Genomic DNA, 22,271 nt, shown 5'->3' with positions numbered 1-22,271 from the left:
CCAGGGCTGGGACTGTCGCCAGGAAAAGATACGGGGAAAAAGTACTGGGATATAATTGGCTACTTTACCTGGCACCAGAAAACCACAAGGCCCCAGGACGTCTACAGTGCGTGTTAGGTTAGGTTAAAAATAGGTTTCAGTCATGTGTTCATAGTTAAAGTGAATAATAAGGTTTAAAGGTCAACAGAAATAGCATTTTGCAGTGTCTTATCCACAATCATGCTCTCCCGCGCATGCTTGAGTTTTAAGAAGCATATAGATGTAATTATTTTTTGCTGCTGCCGTTTTAAATATCCCTTCATATTAGATTATTTCTTTTTTCCCACTTATGGTCTCCTCTCGGAGTCATTAGCATCAAGTCTGTCTAGATTTGTGTTTTCATGCTTTTAGTTGTGGACACATGATATAAACTGTATATCGTGCACATCTTTTGACTTGCGCATGCATTACTGAGCTGCAGCACTTCATGTGTACGACAGCGTATATTTACCTGTACAGGTGAACTTCTTGGAAGGAGTGGTGAGAAGCAGTTTGTCGGTCATGTCGCCGGGCCCAGCACAGCGGGCGATGCCGGGCTCCTTGTAGCCGCTCTTCACCCAGTCTGACAGCCACTGCATGTGGCAATCACAGTACAGAGGGTTGGCGCCCAGCGCTCTGCCGACCGGGAGAGGAAGAGGAGGGTCAGAACAACGTGGTTCTGATAACCAACCGAAAACCATAACCTTTATTCTGCACGTCAGATCCAATGGGCTAAAACAAAGTGATGAACAGCGAGTCATTAAAAAAAGGTGGATCGTTCTTTTGTGTGACTCACAGGTGGGAAAGCGCCGACAGGTCTTTGAAGGTCCCCTCTGGTATCAGCGATATCTCATTACCGTGGAGAGACCTAACAAAAGCCGAGATGAAAAGGAAAGAGAGGCCGGATGTTAAAAGTCTGATCGGGACGCGTTTGTGCGACAACCTCGTGTGTGTCGGGACGGATACTCACAACAAACGAAGAGACTTGAGCCCGTCAAACGCCCTCACCGGGATGCAGCGCAGGCGGTTGTAGCTCAGGATTCTTTGCACATGTTGGCATTTAGAAAAAATCAGCATCAAAAATATCGAATTAATTCCAAAGGTGTTTCAGGGCACACTCTTGGAACTACATTCCACTGAGCAAAGCAGACATACGGCGTGAAGTGCAAAGACTAGTTGTTGATTGGATTAGATTGTATAATCAGATTCTAATACTTGTGTAATCCTACAAATTTCTAACATATAAATACTAAGTTAAAAGAAAGCTACATTAAATAAATAAAATAACAGGCAAGTGCATCGTTAACAGATCTCGATGTGACTAAAGAACAGACTAATGGCTGGTAAATTCACATTTTGTCACACAGGAATGATTAAAATTGCGCATGATGAATAGGCCATTTTTGCTGTTGCTCCACCTTTGAGGCAGTGTAGGAGCGTGATGCTTTCATGGCGTATGAAATACTGATAGTAGCGGTTAGCAGCTAACTCAAACAAGATGAAAAGCAAAGGAGAATGTCTCCATGTTGGTGAGACAGTGTGTGGCCCAGGAACCCGAACCCTCCCAAAAGGACGAGATCACCGTCCCAAACGAGCTCATCTCCCGATCCTCTTCCATTTATTAAAATGCTGCATTATTTATGAGCAATTGTTTTGTTTTTGTGTAGTAGTGTGTTTGTTGTCAGCACTTTCTTGTACTTTTGGCAGTGCAAGTAGATTGCTTCAGGCTACATGCACTTTCGTTTTGTCTCTCTCAAGCGATTTCCATTTTCATTTTACCAAGCACACACACACGCACACACACACACACACACGCACACACACACCTACACACACACACACACACACACACTGCAAAGAGACTGATGTAAAGCCAGACTCACAGGGTAAGCAGCTCGGACATGTTACTGAGGCTGTAGTTGGACAACGTGCTGATCTGGTTGTTACTCAAATCACTGAAAAGGAAACAATAACAGACGTGTAAAACACACACATCGCTGTCAACACATGCACAAACAACGACACACACACACACGCAAGTAGACTACAAAAATGATACAAGACAGAGCTCTGCAAGATTACCAATCTTTTCTTATGTTTGTTTTTTAATGTGAGGACCTTAACATGCAGAGGTCTGGCTTTGATTTGAATAAATATGAGTGTGTGAGCACAAATGAGATCATACATGTGTGTGAGACTTACATGAGCGTTAAGTGGTTGTAATTGGAGAGCTCCACAGGAACCTGAGTGAAGTGGTTGCCATCTAGGTACCTGAGAGAGAGAGAGAGAGAGAGAGAGAGAGAGAGAGAGAGAGAGAAGATGAAGTTATTTAACCATAAGGGAAATTCCTCATCTCCAGCAGTGTGAGCAGACACCACAGCAACAGCCATAATAAACAGTTTAATATCCCCCCCCCCACGCACATACGCACGTGCACAAACCCATATCCTTCACTGTGTGACAAAATGCTATTAAGCTACTAAATTAATTAACCATTAAGTTAGTGGGATGACCAAAACCACAGAGCCTCCAGTCTGATGTTTAATCTGCTGCTCTAATATTCAGATCATCAGGGATTCTGTGCGTGGGGGTTGTTTGTGTGTTTGATTGGTTTCCAGTGTGTAAATTATTTGTGTACCTCCGCCTCTGTAAGCCTGATCGCGGTGTTTTCTCACATATTCTCAATACAAGTACAGTTTTAAAGGATTAAAACCTGATTCAAAGGTTAAGATGATCAAATTGAAGTTTTCTAAGATCGGAAAGTTTGATGCTACACTGGCAGGATCTCTATTTAAATTTAAATTGCACTTTAACGTTAAATAGTCAGGCAACAGGCGACATATATTGTCAATTCACACTTGATCTCAGTCGAGTTCTGAATTGAAAATTGGGAAACAAAGAACGAGACATAAAATAAGGCGCGTCAGAAACGGCTTGAGGTTCTGGTTTTAGTTTGTCGCTAACGGCTGCCGGTGCCGACTCACAGTTCGGTCGTCTCTTTCGGCAGGCCTGTGGGCAGCGTGGTGAGGCCTTTGTTGCTGCAGCGCACCACGGTGTCCAGACAGGAACACTCTGCAGGACACCTCAGCACAGGTGAGCAGCTGCTCTCATCGTTACCTGAGAGAAAGGGATAGGCGGATGGAGAAGTGAGCAGAGGAAGGAGGAGGAAGTCATCCAAAAAAAAAAAAAAAAAAAAAGCACACCTTCCTCGCAGGCAAAGTCCTGGACGGCTACATCCTGGATCGGGATCTCCCTCAAGAAGTAAGGACTCTGGCAGCGAGGGTTGCCGGTGACGATGCGTTTCCTTCTCAGCCAGTCACCCAGCCAGGCCAAATGACAGTTGCAGTTGAAGGGATTGGCCAGCAGGTTGCTGGAGACGATAAAGAGGAGTTGAGAGTGGTGGGTTGTTGTTTTTCTTTCTCTCTACTCAGTGTCTTTTCTGTACATTTGCGTGTTCTTGTGCGCTCACAGCGTGGACAGCGAGTGCAGCGTGTCGAATGCTCCGGGGTTCATGGAGGTGATCTGGTTGTCGTAGAGCGACAGGAGGCGCACGGAGCTCAGCCCAACGAAGCTGCTGTTGCTCACGCAGCCGATTCGGTTGCTCCTCAGCATGCTGCACACAAACAGGGGAAAATGTTGCAGCGTACCTGTTATGATAATGCCTTTGGATTTGCATTAAAGTAACTGTGTGTGTGTGTGTGCACCCACAGTGTGCGGAGGCCACCGAGTCCCTTCAGCATACGGTGGTGTATGTTCTCCAGCCTGTTGGAGGTCAGGATCAACTCATTGACTCCCGAAGCTCCTTCAAATGTCCCCTCCTCTATGTCGGCGATGCGGTTATTACTCAAGTTGCTGCAGTGAGGAGCCGTGGGGGGGACAGGGGACGGGGGGGACGGGGACGAATAATGTGAAAACAGGAGTTTAGATGCGAGTCGAGACAAATAAACATCGGTAACTACATGCGACCGTTTGTCCTGTTGGGCTTTAAACACACGACTCACATCTTCCGCAGCTGAGGCAACTTTTTAAAGATGCCTGTCGCCTCGAGCACAGTGAATTCATTGTTGTTTAGTCGCCTAGGAACAGAGAAGAGGTGGTCAAAGACTAAAAGAGAGAACATCAAGGAGACAGAGGAGGGATCGACACGCTTTGTAAAAGACTAACACGATGTGACTCACAGTTCGGCGGTGTACTGGGGAATGTGATCCGGTATTCGGGTGAATTTCTGGTTGGAGCAGTCGACTGTGGTGCCCTCACAACGGCACTTCTCGGGGCAGGCCAAATCGGCGAAGCAGTCCCCTCCTAGCTTGCTGCGGTAATCCTCCGAACCTGGTCACAATCACAAGCGGGGCATCCCCGAATGCTTCAGTCACGCAAGAGTCAGACCCCAGCATGAAGGGAAGGTCGCGATACAAAGAAGGAATTCTGAGAAAGTCCAGAGGGGATATGCTGCTTTTATTTGCGTATTTGATTTTTTTTTTAATTACCGGTAGCCAAAAAATAAAATAAACGAGATTATTATGAGATTCACATCTTTTTAGGGTCTCGATGAAGCATGCATGAAATGTCACTGAACTCTGCCCCGATCAGAGCTGTTACATGCAGATGGGTGCATGGATGGACAAAGACAGCCCTATATGTCCTATCGGGTAGGGACATTTAAAAAAACATGGCTGATTATGATCGAATGCATGATTTTCCCATAGACACCACTTCAAAATGCTTCATATGTATCACGGCTTGAAAGCAACATGTCTGCAGGCACACGCACACACGCGCACACACACACACATGCACGCACACACACAGAGGTTGTTTGGGGAGGCAGGGGGGTGCAGGAGATGGCTGTCTCTTGCGTCTTGGCCATGCTGCAGGGTTTTGCAGGGCCGTTCCATGGTGCTTGACAGAACCATGTTCCACTATAGGAACCTTGCAGCCACATGGTTAGATCAAGCACAAAGGAACAACCTGCTGACTGACTGCTCCTCCGCTGGAACACGGGGGGTGGGAAGGACAGAGGGCGAGGAGGAGGAGGAAGACATGAGGGGAGACGAGTGGGACGAAGAGGGTAGGAAGAAACAATGAGTGCGGGAAGAGTAGCAGGTAATAAGGGAGAAGATGTGGAAGGAGGGTGTGAAGGACATTAGAAACTAAAAGAAGAGAAGAGGAATGGGGGGGGGGGGGTGAGGAGAGGATCGCTTAGATTGAAGAGAGGACCCACAGCAGGAATATGGAAGTGGAAAAGAAGAGCAGGGGAGAAAGAGAAAGAGAGGGATTAGGGAAGAGGGGAAGTGAAGAAGAGGCTGGGACATCTAAATTCAGACGAGACCGAGCGCAGGAAGGAACACAGCAGCAGTTACAGAGGAGTGGGAGGAGAGTTACAGCAGCACTGAAGGCAAGAGAAGCCCTGACCTCTAAGGACAAACACACACACACACACCCCAACACACAATACACATACAAAAAGTACAAAAGTACATGAGCCTTTGCATATTGAAAGCTTATGAATCTTCTTCTTATTGTTTGTAGACAGACAAGAGGAGTCACATAGAGGGTCAAAGGTCTCTGAGGCTGAGGTCAAAGGTCGGTTCAAAGGCCAGCTCAGGAGAGGTGAGGGATTACTGCTGACGCAACAATGGCGTGTATTTGTGTGTCTTACTTACAGCCGACATGGTGTACTCCTGAGTGTGTGAGAGAGGCATTAGGAGAAAGAAGAAGGGATTTCATTCGTTGATTTGAGCAGGAGGGAAAAAGGTGACGAAAAACTGCGGAAAAATGTTGACATTTTTTCGTGCTCGGTCCCCAGGCGGCAATTCATTTAAAGGGGTAATGACTCGTGAATAGTGGGAATGGTGCTGGTATAACATTACATTTGGTGGGTGCTTTCATCCAACACACATTTGCTCGAAGCACGGCTGATTAAAAACGTATTTTTGGAGGAATCACGAGGAGGAGGCACACGAAAAGAGCAAGTGCACGACATTTTTTTGTGTGCGTATTCGTTGACATCCCTTCCAGCAGGTCCAACTATGACAAGACTAAAGCAAGAAATGGTTGGAGGGATGAAACTGAATTAACGTGCCAGCGAACTAGGGATCATAACTTTCTTCAGACGGCAATAAGAGACCAAATCCCGCCTGATGCATTATGACATTCGGATGTATTGATCTCAGGCCTGACTCCGGGGCTGCGCCACAGAATAAAACATGTTTATTCAACTTTTCGACTGCAAATGTTTTTTTTAAATTATTCAGCTTTGCCCCGTATGTGGCATCTGGGCTTTGAAACTCCTGTCCCCCCGGTGAGATAATGACTTGCAGTGAGCACACACACACACACGCTCTTTCATCCGAAGCGCACCATGCAGTCGTCTGTGTGCTGCTGTGGTAATGATCGCCTTTAGCCCTGCCACTGATCTCATATGCATGTCTGATTTACATATTTCCCAGCGCCCGTCAGAGCGCTGTGACTGTGTGACCTTTTGATGTTCTGCAGTGGGCGAAACAGACAGATGCTCGTGGACACACGCTCATAGCAAAGATGCCTTGTATTAAACATCGTGCCTGTGAACACTGTGCCAAACGACTTATTTTGTATCACATGCAGTAACTACCAGACGGAAGTCTTGAGTTTATTATTAATCTGACTGTTTATCTCCGATCATGACCGAGGTCTAGATCTGATGCATTATGTGCGACCCCTAAAAGAAAGTCAAAAAGGTGTCAGTCAAAGCAAGTCACTGTAGTGATTGTGAGCTTGTGTGAGTGTGCAGCATTCGTAGTGATGGACAAGTAGTGTATTACGCACATTCTCAAGCACAAACGTGCCTGCAGGCATACATGTACAATACCTGGGATGAAATACTGTTCTCTGGCTAATGGAGAGACAGAGGCAGAGAGATTGAAAGTCAAAAACAAAGAAAAGGGAAATCTAAATGAAAGTATTTCTTGTTTTAGGTGTGTGTGTGTGTGTGTGTGTGAATGAAGCGCAGGAAAATGCTGAAAACAGGGAGTTGAGGTTAGCAAAGAGAGGCTGAGGGAAAATCCCAGCAGGATGACACAGAATGAGAACACACAACAGTGACCAGTGTCAATGTGTGCATTGATGGAATCCAGAATAATCAATCATGAAGGTTCATCAATGCAGTGTGATTATACCTGAGCAGCGGAATTTCTTGCTCTTGATCTGCCCGATTCGCTTGTTGGCCAGCCGTCGAGGGCTGGTGCAGCGGGCGCCGCTCGTCTCGATGGGATTGTCTTGCAGATAGTCGGCCAGCCACTTCAGATGGCAGTCACAGATGAATGGGTTCTGGGCTAAGTGACTGACACACACACACACACGCACATACACACACACACACAGATGGAGACAATGAAACTCATAAGTTGAACATAAGTTTCCTTTAGTGCATTACAGTCTGTAATAAGACAGCAGGTGTGTAAAAAATGAAGTTCCAACAATTTATAAATTGTTGTTCTGTTCAATAAACATGGACCTATTTATAAGAACAAGCCAATTAAGAAAACATCTTCAGAAACTGAAAGACACACACACAGTATTCAAGAAAACCGGTGCAAATACACACAAGAGTACACACACACACACACAAAGGTGACCTATACTCAAAGCACAAATTGAGTTGTGTCTATTTCCAGCACATTTGTCTATGACTGTGTTTAATCACATTTCATTGCATGTGTTTTGTTGCGCTTCAGTGTCTCGAGCTGCATTAAATGGTTTACTTCTGAATTAAACTGAAAATGATCATCAAAATGTGGGAACAAGAAAAAAAAAATGTCCTAAAATAACTTAGGCATAAGAAACACCTGTTTTAGTACTGAAATAGATTTGTAGTTTTTTTCACAGTTGTTCAGTTTTGGTCTTATCCGTGACGTGCACACCAACCTGTGTGTGTGTTTGTGTACGTACAGTGTTTGTATGGCTCTTAGTGATGAGAAGGTCCCCTTGGCTATGGTTTGGAGCTTGTTGTCATATAGTGAGAGCAGATTGAGGTTGTGAAGGTCCTGGAATGCATCCACACGGAGACACCCTATCTTATTAGCGTTCAGCAACCTGGAATGAATGAGTGATAGAATGAGAGAGAGAGAGAGAGAGATGAAGTGTGAAATGTTATAGGTCAGTGATGATGGCTCTCAGTCACAATGTCTCCACTCTGGTGACAATATTTCAGCAATTTCCAGCAGAATATTAATGACATGTGGATGTTATCCGTGTGTGTGTGTAGGTGTGTGTGTGTGTGTGCACTCACAATAGCTGCAGAGAAAACAATCCCTCAAAGAGTCCTTTGGAAATCTCTGTGATCTTATTTCCATATAGCACCCTGTGGAATAGAAACAACATATTATAAGTTCTAAAGAAAAAAAACACACACACACACACACACAGTATCCAGTAATACTATTAATATTAACGCTCAGTACGTAAATAAAAGCCACATCCTCTCTAGCATTCTGCCTGTTCTGTTGCTGAAGGGATATGAAGCATAAAATCAATATTGTGTATTTATTCAGGTTGGACAAAAATATATATGCAAGTAAAATATGTACCGGAATAAAACGAACTAATTTATTCCGTTAATCTGCTGCGACGACAAGCAATCTTGGAGTAAGGTTTTACAATTCTTTTCATTTTTGCCAACATTGTGTGCAACAATGTTGATTTGACTTTGTGTAGATTTACCACACACACACACCTTTATGCTTCTATGCTCCACGCTGTGTATGTCGGCATGTATTTCAGACTGACTTTTTTTTTATAGTGTCGACTGGGTGTCCCTGAGAGACCTGAGGTTGGGAGGCGTCTTGGTCGTGGTTGCTTCGTTTATGTCTTACACACACACATTAGCACACACACACCGACAAACAAACACACGCATAGACAGAGCTGATGGCTCATTGACATTCTCCCCTAACCAAACCCCCGGACACACATCGCAGCTTGATGCGAAAGCCATATGTGGTGTGTCAGCAGTGAATGCATATGTCCCATTCCCTCCGTGGTGAATGTGTAATGAGGTGGCAGAAGCCTCCATTCGGCAACTCAGCGCTTATGAATTATTGACGTTGGAGAGACGCGGCCTTAATATAACTGCCTCATGAAATAAGTCGACATCCCTGACTTCCTCTCCTGCTCCTCTCTCCATCCGCCTTCCAAAAAGCTTCACACGCGAAGCAGATGGCCTGACCTGAGATTCAGGCCGAAAGGAGACGCAAGCAGCCACACCGATCTTCACGATCTTCTTTGACGAGGGATTGTTTCGTGTATTCAAATGGTGGCGCATTTTAAAATGATACTTTGCAATTTCACCAACTAATAAAAAAAACTCATGTTAAGTTTAAACTTTGCTATAATGTTTTTTTTTTTTCAGAATAGAAGTCTTGACTTTATTCATCTCAAATTGCATAGCCATCACATATAAACGATGGCCTTCTCCAAAATATTTTCATTGTCTATACTTTTTAAATGTGTACGGTAGTTAATATTTAATGCAGAATCTCATACAGAGATATAACGTGCGAAGAAACTAAACCCGCCCTAGAGCTGGCTGCTTTTGGGAGACGGGTTCAGGGAACAGTCAGTTATTACCCAATAATCCATTATAAACACCCCAAAAACAAAATACAGATCAACTTCCTCGTTCTCCTTTCATCTGACAAACACTTTAGTTGTTTTACCCTTCGAGTGGTTTAAATAATGGTCTGTGTGCTTGTGTTTCTTATCTACTTTATTGTTAATGTGTTCTCATAAATGAACTTGATGAGATGCCTCCGGTGTTAACGTCGCAGAAGTGACGGGTCCAACTATGAAATCACGCAACGGTAAACACCAGCTTCCCAGATGAGGCCACGCATCTGAAATACAAACACACCACGCCGAACTCACAGAGAGTTGAGGGAGCGGAGACCTTGGAAGGCATCGGAGGCTAACGCTGATATCTGATTGTTACTCAAATCTCTGTGAAGAGAAGGGCAGAAGACGAAGAAACAACAGTGACAAAGCCATAGAAGCACTGTGGGAGAGAAAGAAAAAAAAAAAAAACACACGAAAGGTGAAAGAAAGAGCTCGACAGTCGGACACAAAAAGCCGTAAGTGGTTGACAGGCTGCAAAATATGTGCATCTACTCACATCCTGCGCAGCTTCTTATAAGGAGAAAAGGCTCCAGCTGGGATCACCTTGATGGCGTTCTGCTCCAGTCGTCTGGCACCAAACAGAGACACAGACCATTGAGGGCCGACATTAACATTCTCCTATCACAGCGCTATCTCGGCTGTATCCTTGACTGCTGCTCACTCCCGCGGGGGGGGGGGGCTCTAGTTAAGGGGAACATTTCCAGATAAGGAGCTTTGACGGCTGTTGCCAAAGTCTGGCACATTTCTTTGAACTTTTGCCCTCTTTCACATGAGTACAGTCAGATGTATACACACGAGCGTGGAAGGGAACACGCCCTTCTCTATCTGGGCAGTGTTCCGTTTAGTGTCATTTGTGACAGAGAGGGGAGAGTGAGAGTGGGCAAACAGAATCCAACAACTGTTCTTTTGACATTTCACATGTTCAGTCAGCATGACAAGAAAGGCGGAGGAACATAACTTGTGAACCAAACAAACAGCCGTGAAACAATTCCTGAAAATGACTTCATTTGTTCTCGGCTGTTCTTCATTCTCGTCTTTACTTCAGTACTAAAATGTATGACTGACCACACAAGGTCAAAGCAACATATTCTGGTTTAAGAGCTTTCAGTCCTAGACTCAATGGTCTCAAAGTTTTGTCAGAGCCCAAGCCAAGTCTCAAATATACAAAAAAAGGTCAAGGCTTAGGTCAAGTCAACAGGTTGTGTACACGTTATCGGGTTTGCAAGTTTAATGCAAAGGTTTCTGAATGCTTCCAATAATTGTCATTTTGGTACAGAATTTGAATGTTGTAAAGATATGTTGAAACAATTGTACTCAGAATTCAACAGATATTGCCAGGCCTACTGTGAGTTTCTCATTTCCCCTGAATTTCATCAGGCTGGAAGATGAGATTTGAACATATTTGCTGTTCAATCAAGCCTTTAGAGTTTTGTGTTAGTCGATTCTCAGGACTCTAGTTGAAGTCTTGAGCATCTCACTTTGGTGACTTAACAAGTCGCATCTTTCTTTTCTTTCTTTTAATCTAGGAGATCCAACCCTTCCGCTTTCTCTTTGATGAAGGCACTCAACCGACATGCTTTAAACAAAGGGAGATTCAAAGTGTGTTCTTGATGTCCTCCCTTATCTAAAAATGTCGTCTGTCTTGTCCTTCAGATAGTGTTTCTATTCCGTTGCCCTCATGCATTCATTATTTTCTTAAGCAGGGAAGAGCTGCATGACCAAGCTTTCTCATTTCACAGATGTATGATTTTATTCCACAGGATGGAGAGAAAGAAAAGGTGGAATGAGATAAGCAAAATGGAGAAAGGCACAGCCAAAGAACAAGAGAAATATCACTGCACCGAACGTTGATGCGGGAGTTTGTGTGTCCATGAGAATACATGCAGTGTACAGTTGTCTGTGTGTGTGTGTGTGTGTGTGTCTTACATCTCTGTAATTGTCTCGGGAAGGTTGGTCGGTATTTCTGTCAGTCCTTTCCCCCTGCAGTCCACGATGTTGTTGCTGCAGGTGCAGGACTCTGGACACTGTAACACACTGCAGGAGGAAGACGATGATGACTGGTGACCTACACAAAGACAGAGGGCCAATATGAATCAAAGGACAACAGTTGTGGTTGGTGTAAATCCCAAAGGGTGCAGACGCAAGATATCAGAGCGGAAGATTGGAATGTGCAGGTATTTTTCAGAATGTGACAGTGACCTTGTTGATCTATCTTAGAGTAATATTTCAGTGCAGAGAGATGACGCCAGGCCATGCAATGAACGACGAATACTTGCCTCCGTCTACATCTTGAATTGCATAAGCAAAGGACAGCAGGAAAAAAGTCAATATACATTTGCCAACTTAAAAGCTAGCGAGTATCAGTCACGAAATGAAGCAAGGGTTCACATTTGAGCGAGACCTACCTGAGCAGACAAACTCCTTCTTCTGCACCTCGGCCACATTGTGCCCCCTCAAGTGCGGAGGGGCCATGCACTGCGTGTAAAGACCCAGACGGGGGCGCTGGCGCAGCCACTCCGACAGCCAGGCCACATGGCAGTCACACTGCAGATTGTTGGAGTGCAGGCGACTGGGAGTGAATTGGGGGGAGGGGGGGGACAAAAGAGGTGGGAGCACATAGAAAGTACAATGTTGGGTGAAGGAGAGAAACCTTCACTGTGAAAGTGCAGCTCAATCATTTGTTCAACAGAGAACAAGGGAGGAAGAATCCGCCCTCGGGGTCGTAATGTATAACAGCGCTCACTGTTGCTGCCACTTACAAAGTCCTGAGCTTTGGCATGTGGTTGAAACTGGCCGCCGACAGGCGGCTGATGTTGTTGTTGTTGAGGGTCCTGAGGAGAGACAAGACAAGACAAGACATCACAGCGCCTTAAACATCCAGCCCAGGAACGGACTAAGACTCCTCTGATTGGCTGCTGTTTGCAAACGGGTGATGAATAGAATATTCTGCCATAGAGCCTATTTGAAAAAAGATCTATCATTTGTTAGATCAGACACAGTAAATCACTCTGATATTATGTTGCAGCCTGAGCTTGACTTAAATGCTTGACCCACATCTGAGGCATTTATTATCTTTGCAGTTTCCTTTTGCCTCACAATATATAATACAATTCAACAGGTTTCGAAATCAGACTGAGATTAAGACGTAAAAAATGGTTGATCCAGTGTTACTAATGATGGGGTGATGGACTAAATCAAGATGTTAGTGATCTTAGTCCTTTGTCTGCTCTGTGTCTCACTGTGGTTTGTTTTCTGGGGGTCGCTTCCGAAAGCTCTGCTGTTCTTTGCAGGTCGACTGAATAAACTAAATAAAGTACTCACAGCACTTCCAGGTCACGTAAAGCTCGGAAAGCTCCGTCTTCGATGCAGCTGATATGATTGTAGTCCAACTGGCTGCACACACACACACACACAGGAGTTGGTTAGATGTTTCTTACGATGCATCTTCAGGTGAAATTCAATCCTCGAGTCTTCCCTCATGCCCTCTCATGCATGTCTTCTTTGGCTTCAGTTCTGTCTCCTGAGCTAATTTGTTCTTTGTGGATGTATTTCTCAACATATTGATCTCTATAACACATCGCCGCTTCCTTCTCTCTTCTGACGTCGACTTTGTATGCCCTTCTCTTTTCCCTGTCCTGTCCCTCTCTCTCTCTCGCTCTGCATATATTTTCAATTGCTTTGCTGAGACAATTTAATTAAGACATAAGGCCAGTAAATCATGTGCTGTCAGTGGCATGCTAATGACCACACGTACACATACACAGCACCATGCTTTTACAATAATTCCACGACATTTAAAAAAAACATGTGACGTGGAAATAAAACCTGATGCAGCGAAACGGTTATTAATTCCATATATCTAGAATTACTGCTGGAGATTTACTTTAGCTCCGAAATGACCAACAATTATCTTTAATCATTATAACTGACTGAGGCAAAACAACGGAAATGCCACATGACGCCACATACACACACACACACACACGCACACACACAAACACACGCACACTGCTGCTAATGAGCAGCAAGCAGGAGGCACATGACATTTAACACAATGAAATATTGATGTACAGGCACATGGGGGTTATGCACATTGTGCAAAAAATGTGTTGAATGTAGACACACACACACACACACACACACCTGCACTCATATTACTATGCATAGACAGTATTGCCATAGGTGCTACTTACAGGTTCTTGATCTCCACAGCTCCCCTGAAGGCTTTCCTCGGAACCCCCTGGATCTGGTTCTCGCTGAGATCACTGCACAGAGACAGGAAGAAAAGAGAGTTTCGGTGCAGAAAGTTGAGCCAAGCTGCCAGAGAGCCACTTGCTTTGCAGCACAAGTGCGTGATGTCATCAATGGACTTCAGAGCCACACTGATCCGCTACAACAACATTGATCTCCGTTCTCCTGGGCTACATATCGTCATCTGTCTCTATTCGTCTCTCAGTGACACAAAAACATTTGCTCTGACAAGAGTCCACGTATCTAGAGGCAATTTGCCTGCTTTGAACATCCATCCAACTCAGGGTTAAAAACAGGCTTTAAATGCAGTAGCAACCTGTAGGGGGCAGTAGCGACCTCTGCTTCCTTCAGCGCTTTCTGCTCTTCCACTCATCGCTCCCACTCATCTCTCCCTCATCCCTGTCAACCCACATTTTCTGCGTTTAAGAAGTGAATGATGGATGCCCGTGTGTGTGATTGCAAGCTCTTGGGTATAGAGAGATTTAAAAAAGAAAGAAAGAGACACTCAAAATGCACTGCAGTCACATGTGTTTACGCCCCTCTATGCTCATTTAAGCAGATAAATACACTCAAGCACACAAACAGGTGTCTGACATTAACTAAACCCTCGTCAGAGACGAGCTTTCACTGGTTGGTATAGCAACCTGAATTAGCGAAGGACACACAGATGTATCTGCTGACAGATGTGCATGCGGAGAGTTCTGTGGAATGAAGCGTGAAACGCGTTTACATACACGCACGATGATGAATGTAAAGTGCGTTTGAGCATGAAGCTTGCTTGCAAATCCATTTTTTGTTTGATTGCATAAAAATACATTTCTTTCTCTCCATATCTATATAACCTGAGGTATTACCATAGTCCTACCTGTCAAATAATAAGTTGAGATTTCAGAAATGTGTCCCTTAACCTTTCACCGTTGACCTTCCAGCTCTTGACCTCCAGCATGCTAATCAGCTAACAGCTAATGCCCAGCCACATCCCACATTCCTCAGATTCTTTGGGGTGAGATGGTTTAATTAGTGCAGCAGAACCTCCATCTGTGTGTTTACCACCTGCTGCTTCCATACTGACATCTGGGGAAATCATTTCCCACCAAGAATAAAGGAAAAGGACAGAGAGCGTATTTAAAAGATCGACACCGACTGCTCTTGTTCTTGAGGGTTATCTTTTAAGCCTCATCAATTGAAAGACTTTTCTTGTTTAATGAGGATGGAGTTCATTCTTTTTTATCCTGTGTCGGTGTTTGATTGAGAACAAAGACGCAGAGACAACTAATGTTATCGATTAACCGTGCCTTATTAGCAAAGGAACTGATGCAAGGTGTTGCATTGGAGACAAACCTCACTGTGGCGCATCGACACGCTTTGACCATGAATTCACACATGAATGGCACCTGAAAAACGTTATTCCAAGCCTGTAATATCATATTTATGTAATTCTGGTGTCCAACTTTGTGTCTACCCTTAAGGATAGGAGCGACATCAGCGCTGCTGCGTTAATGCGTGACTCTTTTGCATTCATATATATATATACGTATATAACACACTGTTCATACGTCTCCTCATCTCTCTGATCCTGCGATCTATCAACAAGATCAAGATGTCATTTGATTAAAAACACAGGTAAAGAAAATGACACTTCACCTTTGCAGCTTCACTCACGTTGCAAAAACACACGCGCACCCTCCTCTGCGCACGCATAGTTACAAACACGCAAACACACTCGGTGGCGGGTCTGAATCAAACAGAGTGGATCTTGATACTGTTTTTACAGGACCAGAGTAGTTTGGAAAACAGCTGCACTCCTTTAACTGCTGGAACGCCAATAAAACAAATTAGCCCTCTGAAATCGATCCTTAACACCCCCCCCCCCCCCTCACACACCCACACACAAACTTAATATTTCACATGTCAGACTTTTACTGTATTGCTGCCTGTGTTTTAACATGAACCTTACTGTGATCTCTCAGTTCTGCTCATCAGAGTGTGTGCGTGTGCTCACTTGGGAACCTACATCTCACTACTCCAGTACGATTATCGTGGGACACACAGTCTGAGCTTATTCAGGCAGAGAGCGCTTTCACTCATCCTCAGATTCCTCCGATGAACCAAATCTGTTTGCTTACTTTTTGTTAATTATTAACTTTTTTTTGTTTTTTTAGTTTACAGTCTAAAAGTCAGGCTGCAACATTGATCCTAAGACATCTGTATGTCTCTGTAATCTAAGACAATGGGAATATGAAGTACAAACACACACACACACACACACACATATGTGATTGGCAGTTTGGGTAAGTTTTGGGGCTCTTGAGAAAGTTATGGTGGTCCCTATTCATCACCGGGACCACCATGGAGGTGCAGAGAAAGAGAGAGAGAGTGAACCTTACCCTGACTCGGGTACTTCTCTGGGACTTAAGTGTGGATTTTCTTCCTCTGTTTGGCGCCAAGGCACCTGATTCTATTTTATGTTTCGTTAAATTGTTTGGTAGATGGCCCACCCGCTACTTTCCCTCTCTTCCTCCCTGTATGATTCTCTGGCTTCCTCGCCATTCAACCTTTCACATTCCCTCCTATTTCCTCTCCGTCCTCCTTTCCACTGCTCTTGTTTTTGAACATCACAACATTTTAACCCCTCACCTCTGCCTCGGTGCCTGAACTGGGAGGTTGCCTTCATTAAATGAGGCTCCTGCTGTGTCCCAGTGTATGTGTGTGTGTGTGTATGTTTGGAACCTCTAACACACACGCAAAACAATATGATTTTCCATATGGCAGCTCCAGATCTATTTTTCGCCGAGACAGATACATGGAATCCATGTAAATGACTAACTTTGTATTATCTCAGCTACATGTACCCCCCACCCCCACACTGTGAAAATACGCATTCTAATTTCCCAGATCAACATTGCATTGAATCTGGATCACAGCGGTGGAACATCATACCTGGGTGTGTTTCATTATTCACATTCATGTCCTGATCTTCCTGAAACATGATCTTCTATAGAGATAATTGGTGACAAACATTTTGTGATTGTTCACCTGTATGATGCACGATGCAAAATATGCAAATAGAATATTTGAAACCACTAAATTAAGAAAGAGCAGACAGAGACCAGCTGTTCCCCGTGTTTTCATCAAAGAAGAGAGAAAATGGAGAGAATTGTTTTTATATTTCTTATGTGATCTAATAAACTTCTGTATCGATGCACATTGTTTCACATGCAACTCCAGCTTTCAAAGTCCGAATTGTCTTTTCCAATATCAGACCTCTTTGTTCATTTTCTTTCCCTTTGGTGACCCACTATGGTGTGTGTGTGTGTGTGTGTGAGTGACAGAGTCAGGTCTCCAGCCTTAAGAGCTTAGTGCTGCGTTTCTAAAGGGCCTTTTCAGAGTCAGAGGAGCTTTTGACGCTCTGCGTGTCTAAGAAGACCTGGCCATGAAAGAGAGGCACTCAATTCTCACCCCTCATCCTTCCCCTCCTTCCTTCTTGTTCTCTCTCACACTGGACACACGCACTCTCACCTACTGTTATACAGTTTCTGAACCTCTTTTGTATGCGCCTGCTGCCACAAGGGTCTTCCCAGGTCCAGAGAACTGGGGGTTCCTTTGGGCTTAAATGTGTGTGTGTGTGTGTGTGTGTGTGTGTGGGACTGGGATATGGGCCAGAGTTGGCGTGGCAGTAAACTAATCATCTTGTTCAAATCCATTTCAGAGACCCTAATCCTATTAAGCATAAGAATGTGCGAATAGGCAAAGATGGAGTGAGAGGAAGGGACAAAAAACAGGAAGTGTCAGAGGCAGAAAAATGTCAGGTCATATCATATGACACACATTTTGGTTTTGGCAGAGCACTTTTAAGATGGGACAATCATGGAGAAGACCACAGCAAGAATCAGTGTGTGTGTGTGTGTGTGCACAGGGAGCAACGCTATGAAGTGCACCCCCAAAAGATCACTCTTCTACGAGCAATTAGGAGGAGAAAGAGTCCCGCAGATAAGAGAGGAGATCGGGGGGAGAGAAGGAGCAGAGAGGAGAGAAAGACTTGCTGAAGACAATGCAGAGGATTATTGAACACACTGGGTCCATACTGACCTGGGAAAGTGGAGTGTGTGTGAGTGTGTGTGTGTGTGGCGGTGATTTTTCTGCACGGACACACACTTTACAAACTAAACATCTTGCATGCATGACGCGATGCTGCTCACAGAGAGACGGGTTGGCGTTTGCCTTTCAGCCTCCCTTCAGCCTCTTCTAAACTAATATCGACTTTCCCCAAGAATGACAGATCTGCAGCCTTCTTTCTTCTTTCTTCTGTTCCTCTCCCCCTCTTATTGTCTGCATCATTATTCAACATCATGCCTCAAACACACACCTTTTAAATGCCAGGTAAGATGGTTGACATGGTAACTGGACTGGGGTGGACACCTATGCGAGGATTGCGAGGATGTCCCCCTGAGTGTGCGTGGCCTCAGCTTTCTTGCTGCTGGGATGGCAATCTGCCAGAAGTTTGCTCTTATGGTACAAGCAATGTATTTTTTGGTGCTTTTGTAACACGTCCTTTTTTTCCTTCTACGCTCAACGCAGACAGAAAAGTCGAGATGACAGCTTGAGAGAAATCCTGCTTCCTTCCTTCCAATTTCCTAAATCGATCGCTCCTCCTCATTCCTCTCAACTACCAGTCATTTTTGCGGCGAGCACTCGACAAAGTCGACAAGCGCCCTGTGGCTGAGGAAACTACGTACTCAACAGACATTCCTTATCACATCTGTATCATAAGATTGACTGGAAAAACAAGGACGTTTATGGTGTGTTTGTGCACGTGTAAATGGGTGTGCATGTGTGTGTGTGTGTGTGTGTAAAACCAGACTCATTGAACCACTTTTCAGACCAGGAACAGATTAGTCAGCGGTCTGAGACCATGACATCACCAGAAATGTTTACACATGTAATTAAAGACAAGTGAGAATTACGTCTGTTGCTCTCTCTCTCACACACACACACACACACACACACACCCACACACACACACACAGCGAGAGAGGAAAAATGGACAGTGACTTGCAGTAATACAGTAATTGCATATGAGGACAGCTGAGAAGCACTTAGAAATGGGGATGGTTGGTTTCCCTCTAAATATCTGATGGTCACATTTAGATTTTAAGTTGCCTCATCAGAAAGTCATTCTGTCAACCTGCGAGTCTCATGTCTTTCTCTGATCCTTATAGGGTATACTTTTAATAGAGGGGGGTACTAGCTAATGTGACGGTGGCGCAGGTGGTTGGGCGGGTTGTCCTACGATCGAGAGGTCGGCGGTTCGATTCCCGGCTCCGGCACATGTGTACATTGTCGTCGTGTCCTTAGGCAAGACACTTCCTTCGCCTGCGTGAATGAGTGAGCGAGTGAATGTCGGTGGGGTCAGGAGGACTGATGGCTGAGATTGGCAGCCTCGCCCCTGTCACCTTACCAAGTATGGAGTGAATGGATAATGCTACATACAACGTAAAGCGTCTTTGAGTACCCAGAAAAGCGCTATATAAAATCAATGCGTTACTATTATTACTACAGCCCTACCCTACTTCCAGATACTAATCTGCTAACTAATTTATACAATTTCCATTGAATGGATTATTAGAGTCTAAAAGGTGTTTTATTTTGAAAAACGACTGGATTTTCTCCAACGGCACATTCGCCTGTGAATCTTCTTGGTCACGTGATACATTATAAAAAAAAAATAAAGACATAAACTAGCAAAAATGAGTAAAAAACAAACGTCTTTTAGAGCTTCTTTGCAAAGGGGAAAGGCCATGTGAGGAGAATAAAGAGGAGCCGACGACCTCCAAGAAGCGAAAGCTTCTTTTAACAGACAAAAAAAGGAGTCGACTTAAAATATGGGTTTATCAACAGGTGACTCATGCACTAATTCCACGCTGCATGATGTAGACAAGCTAGAAAACCAGGCAATGAAGCCTTCAAAACTTCTTCAGCACATTCAATAACTTTTTTTTCACCCTTACGCCTCTTGCTTTATATACTATTCCCCTTTTTCTCCGCTCTCTTCTCTGTCACTCTCTTTGCCTCTCGCTCCTGTATCCTCATCACCCTCCACCATCCTCCTTCGCCCTGCTCCCTGTGTAATGAGTCTAATCCATCAGCCAGACAGTATTAATCGTATTCCAATAGCAAAGTGTTCACTCACTGCTCGCTGCTGTCTCCATCTCTAGGAGTCAATATCCCCAACTGTGTGTGTGTGTGTGTGTGTAGGTGTTTGTGTGTGTTTGTGTGTGTGAATTTTAAAACCAGCTCAGCACTATAACCAAATTTATTGCAGTCTATGCCTGAAAGAGCGTCCAAAACACACAAGAGATGCAGACGCGGACCCACGGCCAGAGCTAAACTGACCACCGCTGGAGTTGCCAGACCACTCACTTGCCACAAACTCTTGGTCAGTGACATCATATCCTTTTCCTGTTTGCCTGCCTTACAATAATACATAGAATAGCTAAATGGAAAGTGACAGCATGTGGATGGGTGTCTAGATTGTGTGTGTGTGTGTGTGTGTGTTTGTGTGTGTGCACAACGTTTTTCACCAAGCTGTTTGACCTGATCTGTCATAAACTCAATGACCCAATAAGCCGAGGGAGCTCCCTCCCTTTTCGTCTGCCTCTTTCCCTTTTTAAAACCTGAAATACTTCATTTAAAAAAAAAAATGAAAGAAAAAAACTCACTCAGGGATAATGCATCAATCTGGAACCCCCCAAAAACTTTTGTCATTTCCATATATAATTTTTCACCGTATTTGTTTTCTTACATTTTTTTCCCATCCATCGAATGCTACGCTTTTCTCCTGATCACGCAATCATTGCATCACCCTTTTCACGCGTCAATCACTTATTCTTTCCAGCCATCTGTCATCCGTCTGCCTCAGCAGGGTGACAGTGAGAACTCCTCCTGCATGTGCATTATTAGCCGGATTCATGGCACCACATTCAATAACAGCAAGCTGCTTCCTGGGGCTCCGGGTGTAAAACAAACACAAACAGCATCACAATCGCTAAAGAGTTAACCAACAATTGAACAACAGTGAGATACAGAAGCCGACATTCCCCCCCCCCCCCCTTTAGCATTTTCAGCGTGATCAACAGTTTGTGGTCGAGAATTCGAACCTCAGGAATGAGGTCTTATGTAGTATAGCAATGACTTACTCACCCTGGTGTCATTATTCACAGTTTACAAACCATGACAAGCCAGACCAAGACAATTACAAACACACACACACACACACACCCTCCATCAGAGACTGTGTGTGGTTTTGTCTTTCCTTCCCTGTGTTTACCCAGCAGCTTAGAGTGGCATGCGGGCAATGCTTCATTATACATACATGTATACATGAACACAGGAGACAGACAGACAGACAACAGTCTGACCGAGACCGAGGTTTGCGTCTAGATTACCATCCGTGGGTAGATCTAGTCAAAAGCTCAACTAACAGCTGACACTGGCTAAAATAAAAAAGCCATCCTCCTGCTTCAATATGCTTCAGCTTCTACCAGGATATTGTAGCCAATGGAATACACCCATCCATCCATCACTCTAAATTGTCCGTAGTGTGTGCGTGGTTGTCTGCCTCTGTGTGGCCCCGCGATGCGCTGGCGACATGTCCGAGGTGTAGCAAGCTGGGGTAGGCTCCAGCAACTCCCGGGAACCACAAAGCGTAAAAGCAGGTGTAGACGAGACAGTCGTCTCATGGATGGATGAAATACACTAACTTTTTCATTATATTTGTCTATATTTATTACTAATACAGTTTCCTCATAATGTATTTTGCAAAATGTTGACTTGCTGAGGAAGAGGAGGCATCCGACAGCGAGAGCAGCAGTACGCTTTATTGATCCAGAAAAGGCTCCAAAGATTTCTGTTTATTCAAAAAGTCTCATCTGCCTTTCAAAAAAAAAAAAAAAAAAAGCCCTTGTTCATTCATCATTTCTTTGTTGCCTTTCTGTGCCGGATAAACAAAATCAAAAGCAAAGTGCTAAAAAAAAAAATGCACGGATGGATCACGTTCCTCGCAATAAAAAAGAACGAATTGGCAGAAATGCCCAGTTTTAGCTTTTCTTTGAACACTACTCCATCTCCTCCTTCTTTTCTTCTAGTTCCAAAGCTATTCAAGATGTCTCCAGAGTCCCCCCCCCCCCCCCCCCCGACCCCTCTGTTTGCCAGCTCCTGGCAATCACAGGCAAGTTGAAATATTCCTCTTCAAATAGTTTCTCTCCATCAATGTTTTCTTTCTTTCTTTCACCACCGTAGAGGCTCGGGTCACACACACTTGTCACTCCAGACCAGCTGTCCCGCACCATCTG

General features: G+C 44.4%; 1 protein-coding gene across 1 annotated transcript in view; it reads right to left on the bottom strand.

The window, feature by feature from the left end:
- The window catches only part of slit2 (slit homolog 2 (Drosophila)), a 60,630-nt gene that overhangs the window by 7,371 nt on the left and 30,988 nt on the right, over nucleotides 1-22,271 (bottom strand). The window contains exons 5-28 of the mRNA XM_068751031.1: nucleotides 13,863-13,934; nucleotides 12,991-13,062; nucleotides 12,429-12,500; nucleotides 12,075-12,238; nucleotides 11,596-11,734; nucleotides 10,166-10,237; nucleotides 9,922-9,993; nucleotides 8,288-8,359; nucleotides 7,948-8,091; nucleotides 7,176-7,339; nucleotides 6,869-6,892; nucleotides 5,682-5,699; nucleotides 4,197-4,347; nucleotides 4,020-4,094; nucleotides 3,727-3,870; nucleotides 3,488-3,631; nucleotides 3,222-3,388; nucleotides 3,003-3,135; nucleotides 2,221-2,289; nucleotides 1,902-1,973; nucleotides 989-1,060; nucleotides 815-886; nucleotides 491-654; nucleotides 69-101 (exon numbers count right to left, since the gene is read on the bottom strand). Coding sequence (XP_068607132.1) covers nucleotides 69-101; nucleotides 491-654; nucleotides 815-886; nucleotides 989-1,060; nucleotides 1,902-1,973; nucleotides 2,221-2,289; nucleotides 3,003-3,135; nucleotides 3,222-3,388; nucleotides 3,488-3,631; nucleotides 3,727-3,870; nucleotides 4,020-4,094; nucleotides 4,197-4,347; nucleotides 5,682-5,699; nucleotides 6,869-6,892; nucleotides 7,176-7,339; nucleotides 7,948-8,091; nucleotides 8,288-8,359; nucleotides 9,922-9,993; nucleotides 10,166-10,237; nucleotides 11,596-11,734; nucleotides 12,075-12,238; nucleotides 12,429-12,500; nucleotides 12,991-13,062; nucleotides 13,863-13,934 — 2,381 coding nt within the window. The remainder of the gene's footprint in view (nucleotides 1-68; nucleotides 102-490; nucleotides 655-814; nucleotides 887-988; nucleotides 1,061-1,901; nucleotides 1,974-2,220; nucleotides 2,290-3,002; nucleotides 3,136-3,221; nucleotides 3,389-3,487; nucleotides 3,632-3,726; nucleotides 3,871-4,019; nucleotides 4,095-4,196; nucleotides 4,348-5,681; nucleotides 5,700-6,868; nucleotides 6,893-7,175; nucleotides 7,340-7,947; nucleotides 8,092-8,287; nucleotides 8,360-9,921; nucleotides 9,994-10,165; nucleotides 10,238-11,595; nucleotides 11,735-12,074; nucleotides 12,239-12,428; nucleotides 12,501-12,990; nucleotides 13,063-13,862; nucleotides 13,935-22,271) is intronic.

Source organism: Brachionichthys hirsutus, chromosome 17 (genome assembly GCF_040956055.1).
Source record: "Brachionichthys hirsutus isolate HB-005 chromosome 17, CSIRO-AGI_Bhir_v1, whole genome shotgun sequence".
In the NCBI taxonomy this organism is placed as follows: Eukaryota; Metazoa; Chordata; class Actinopteri; order Lophiiformes; family Brachionichthyidae; genus Brachionichthys; species Brachionichthys hirsutus.
Note: the sequence above shows the minus strand (reverse complement) of the source record. Positions and strands in the feature narration are given on the sequence as shown.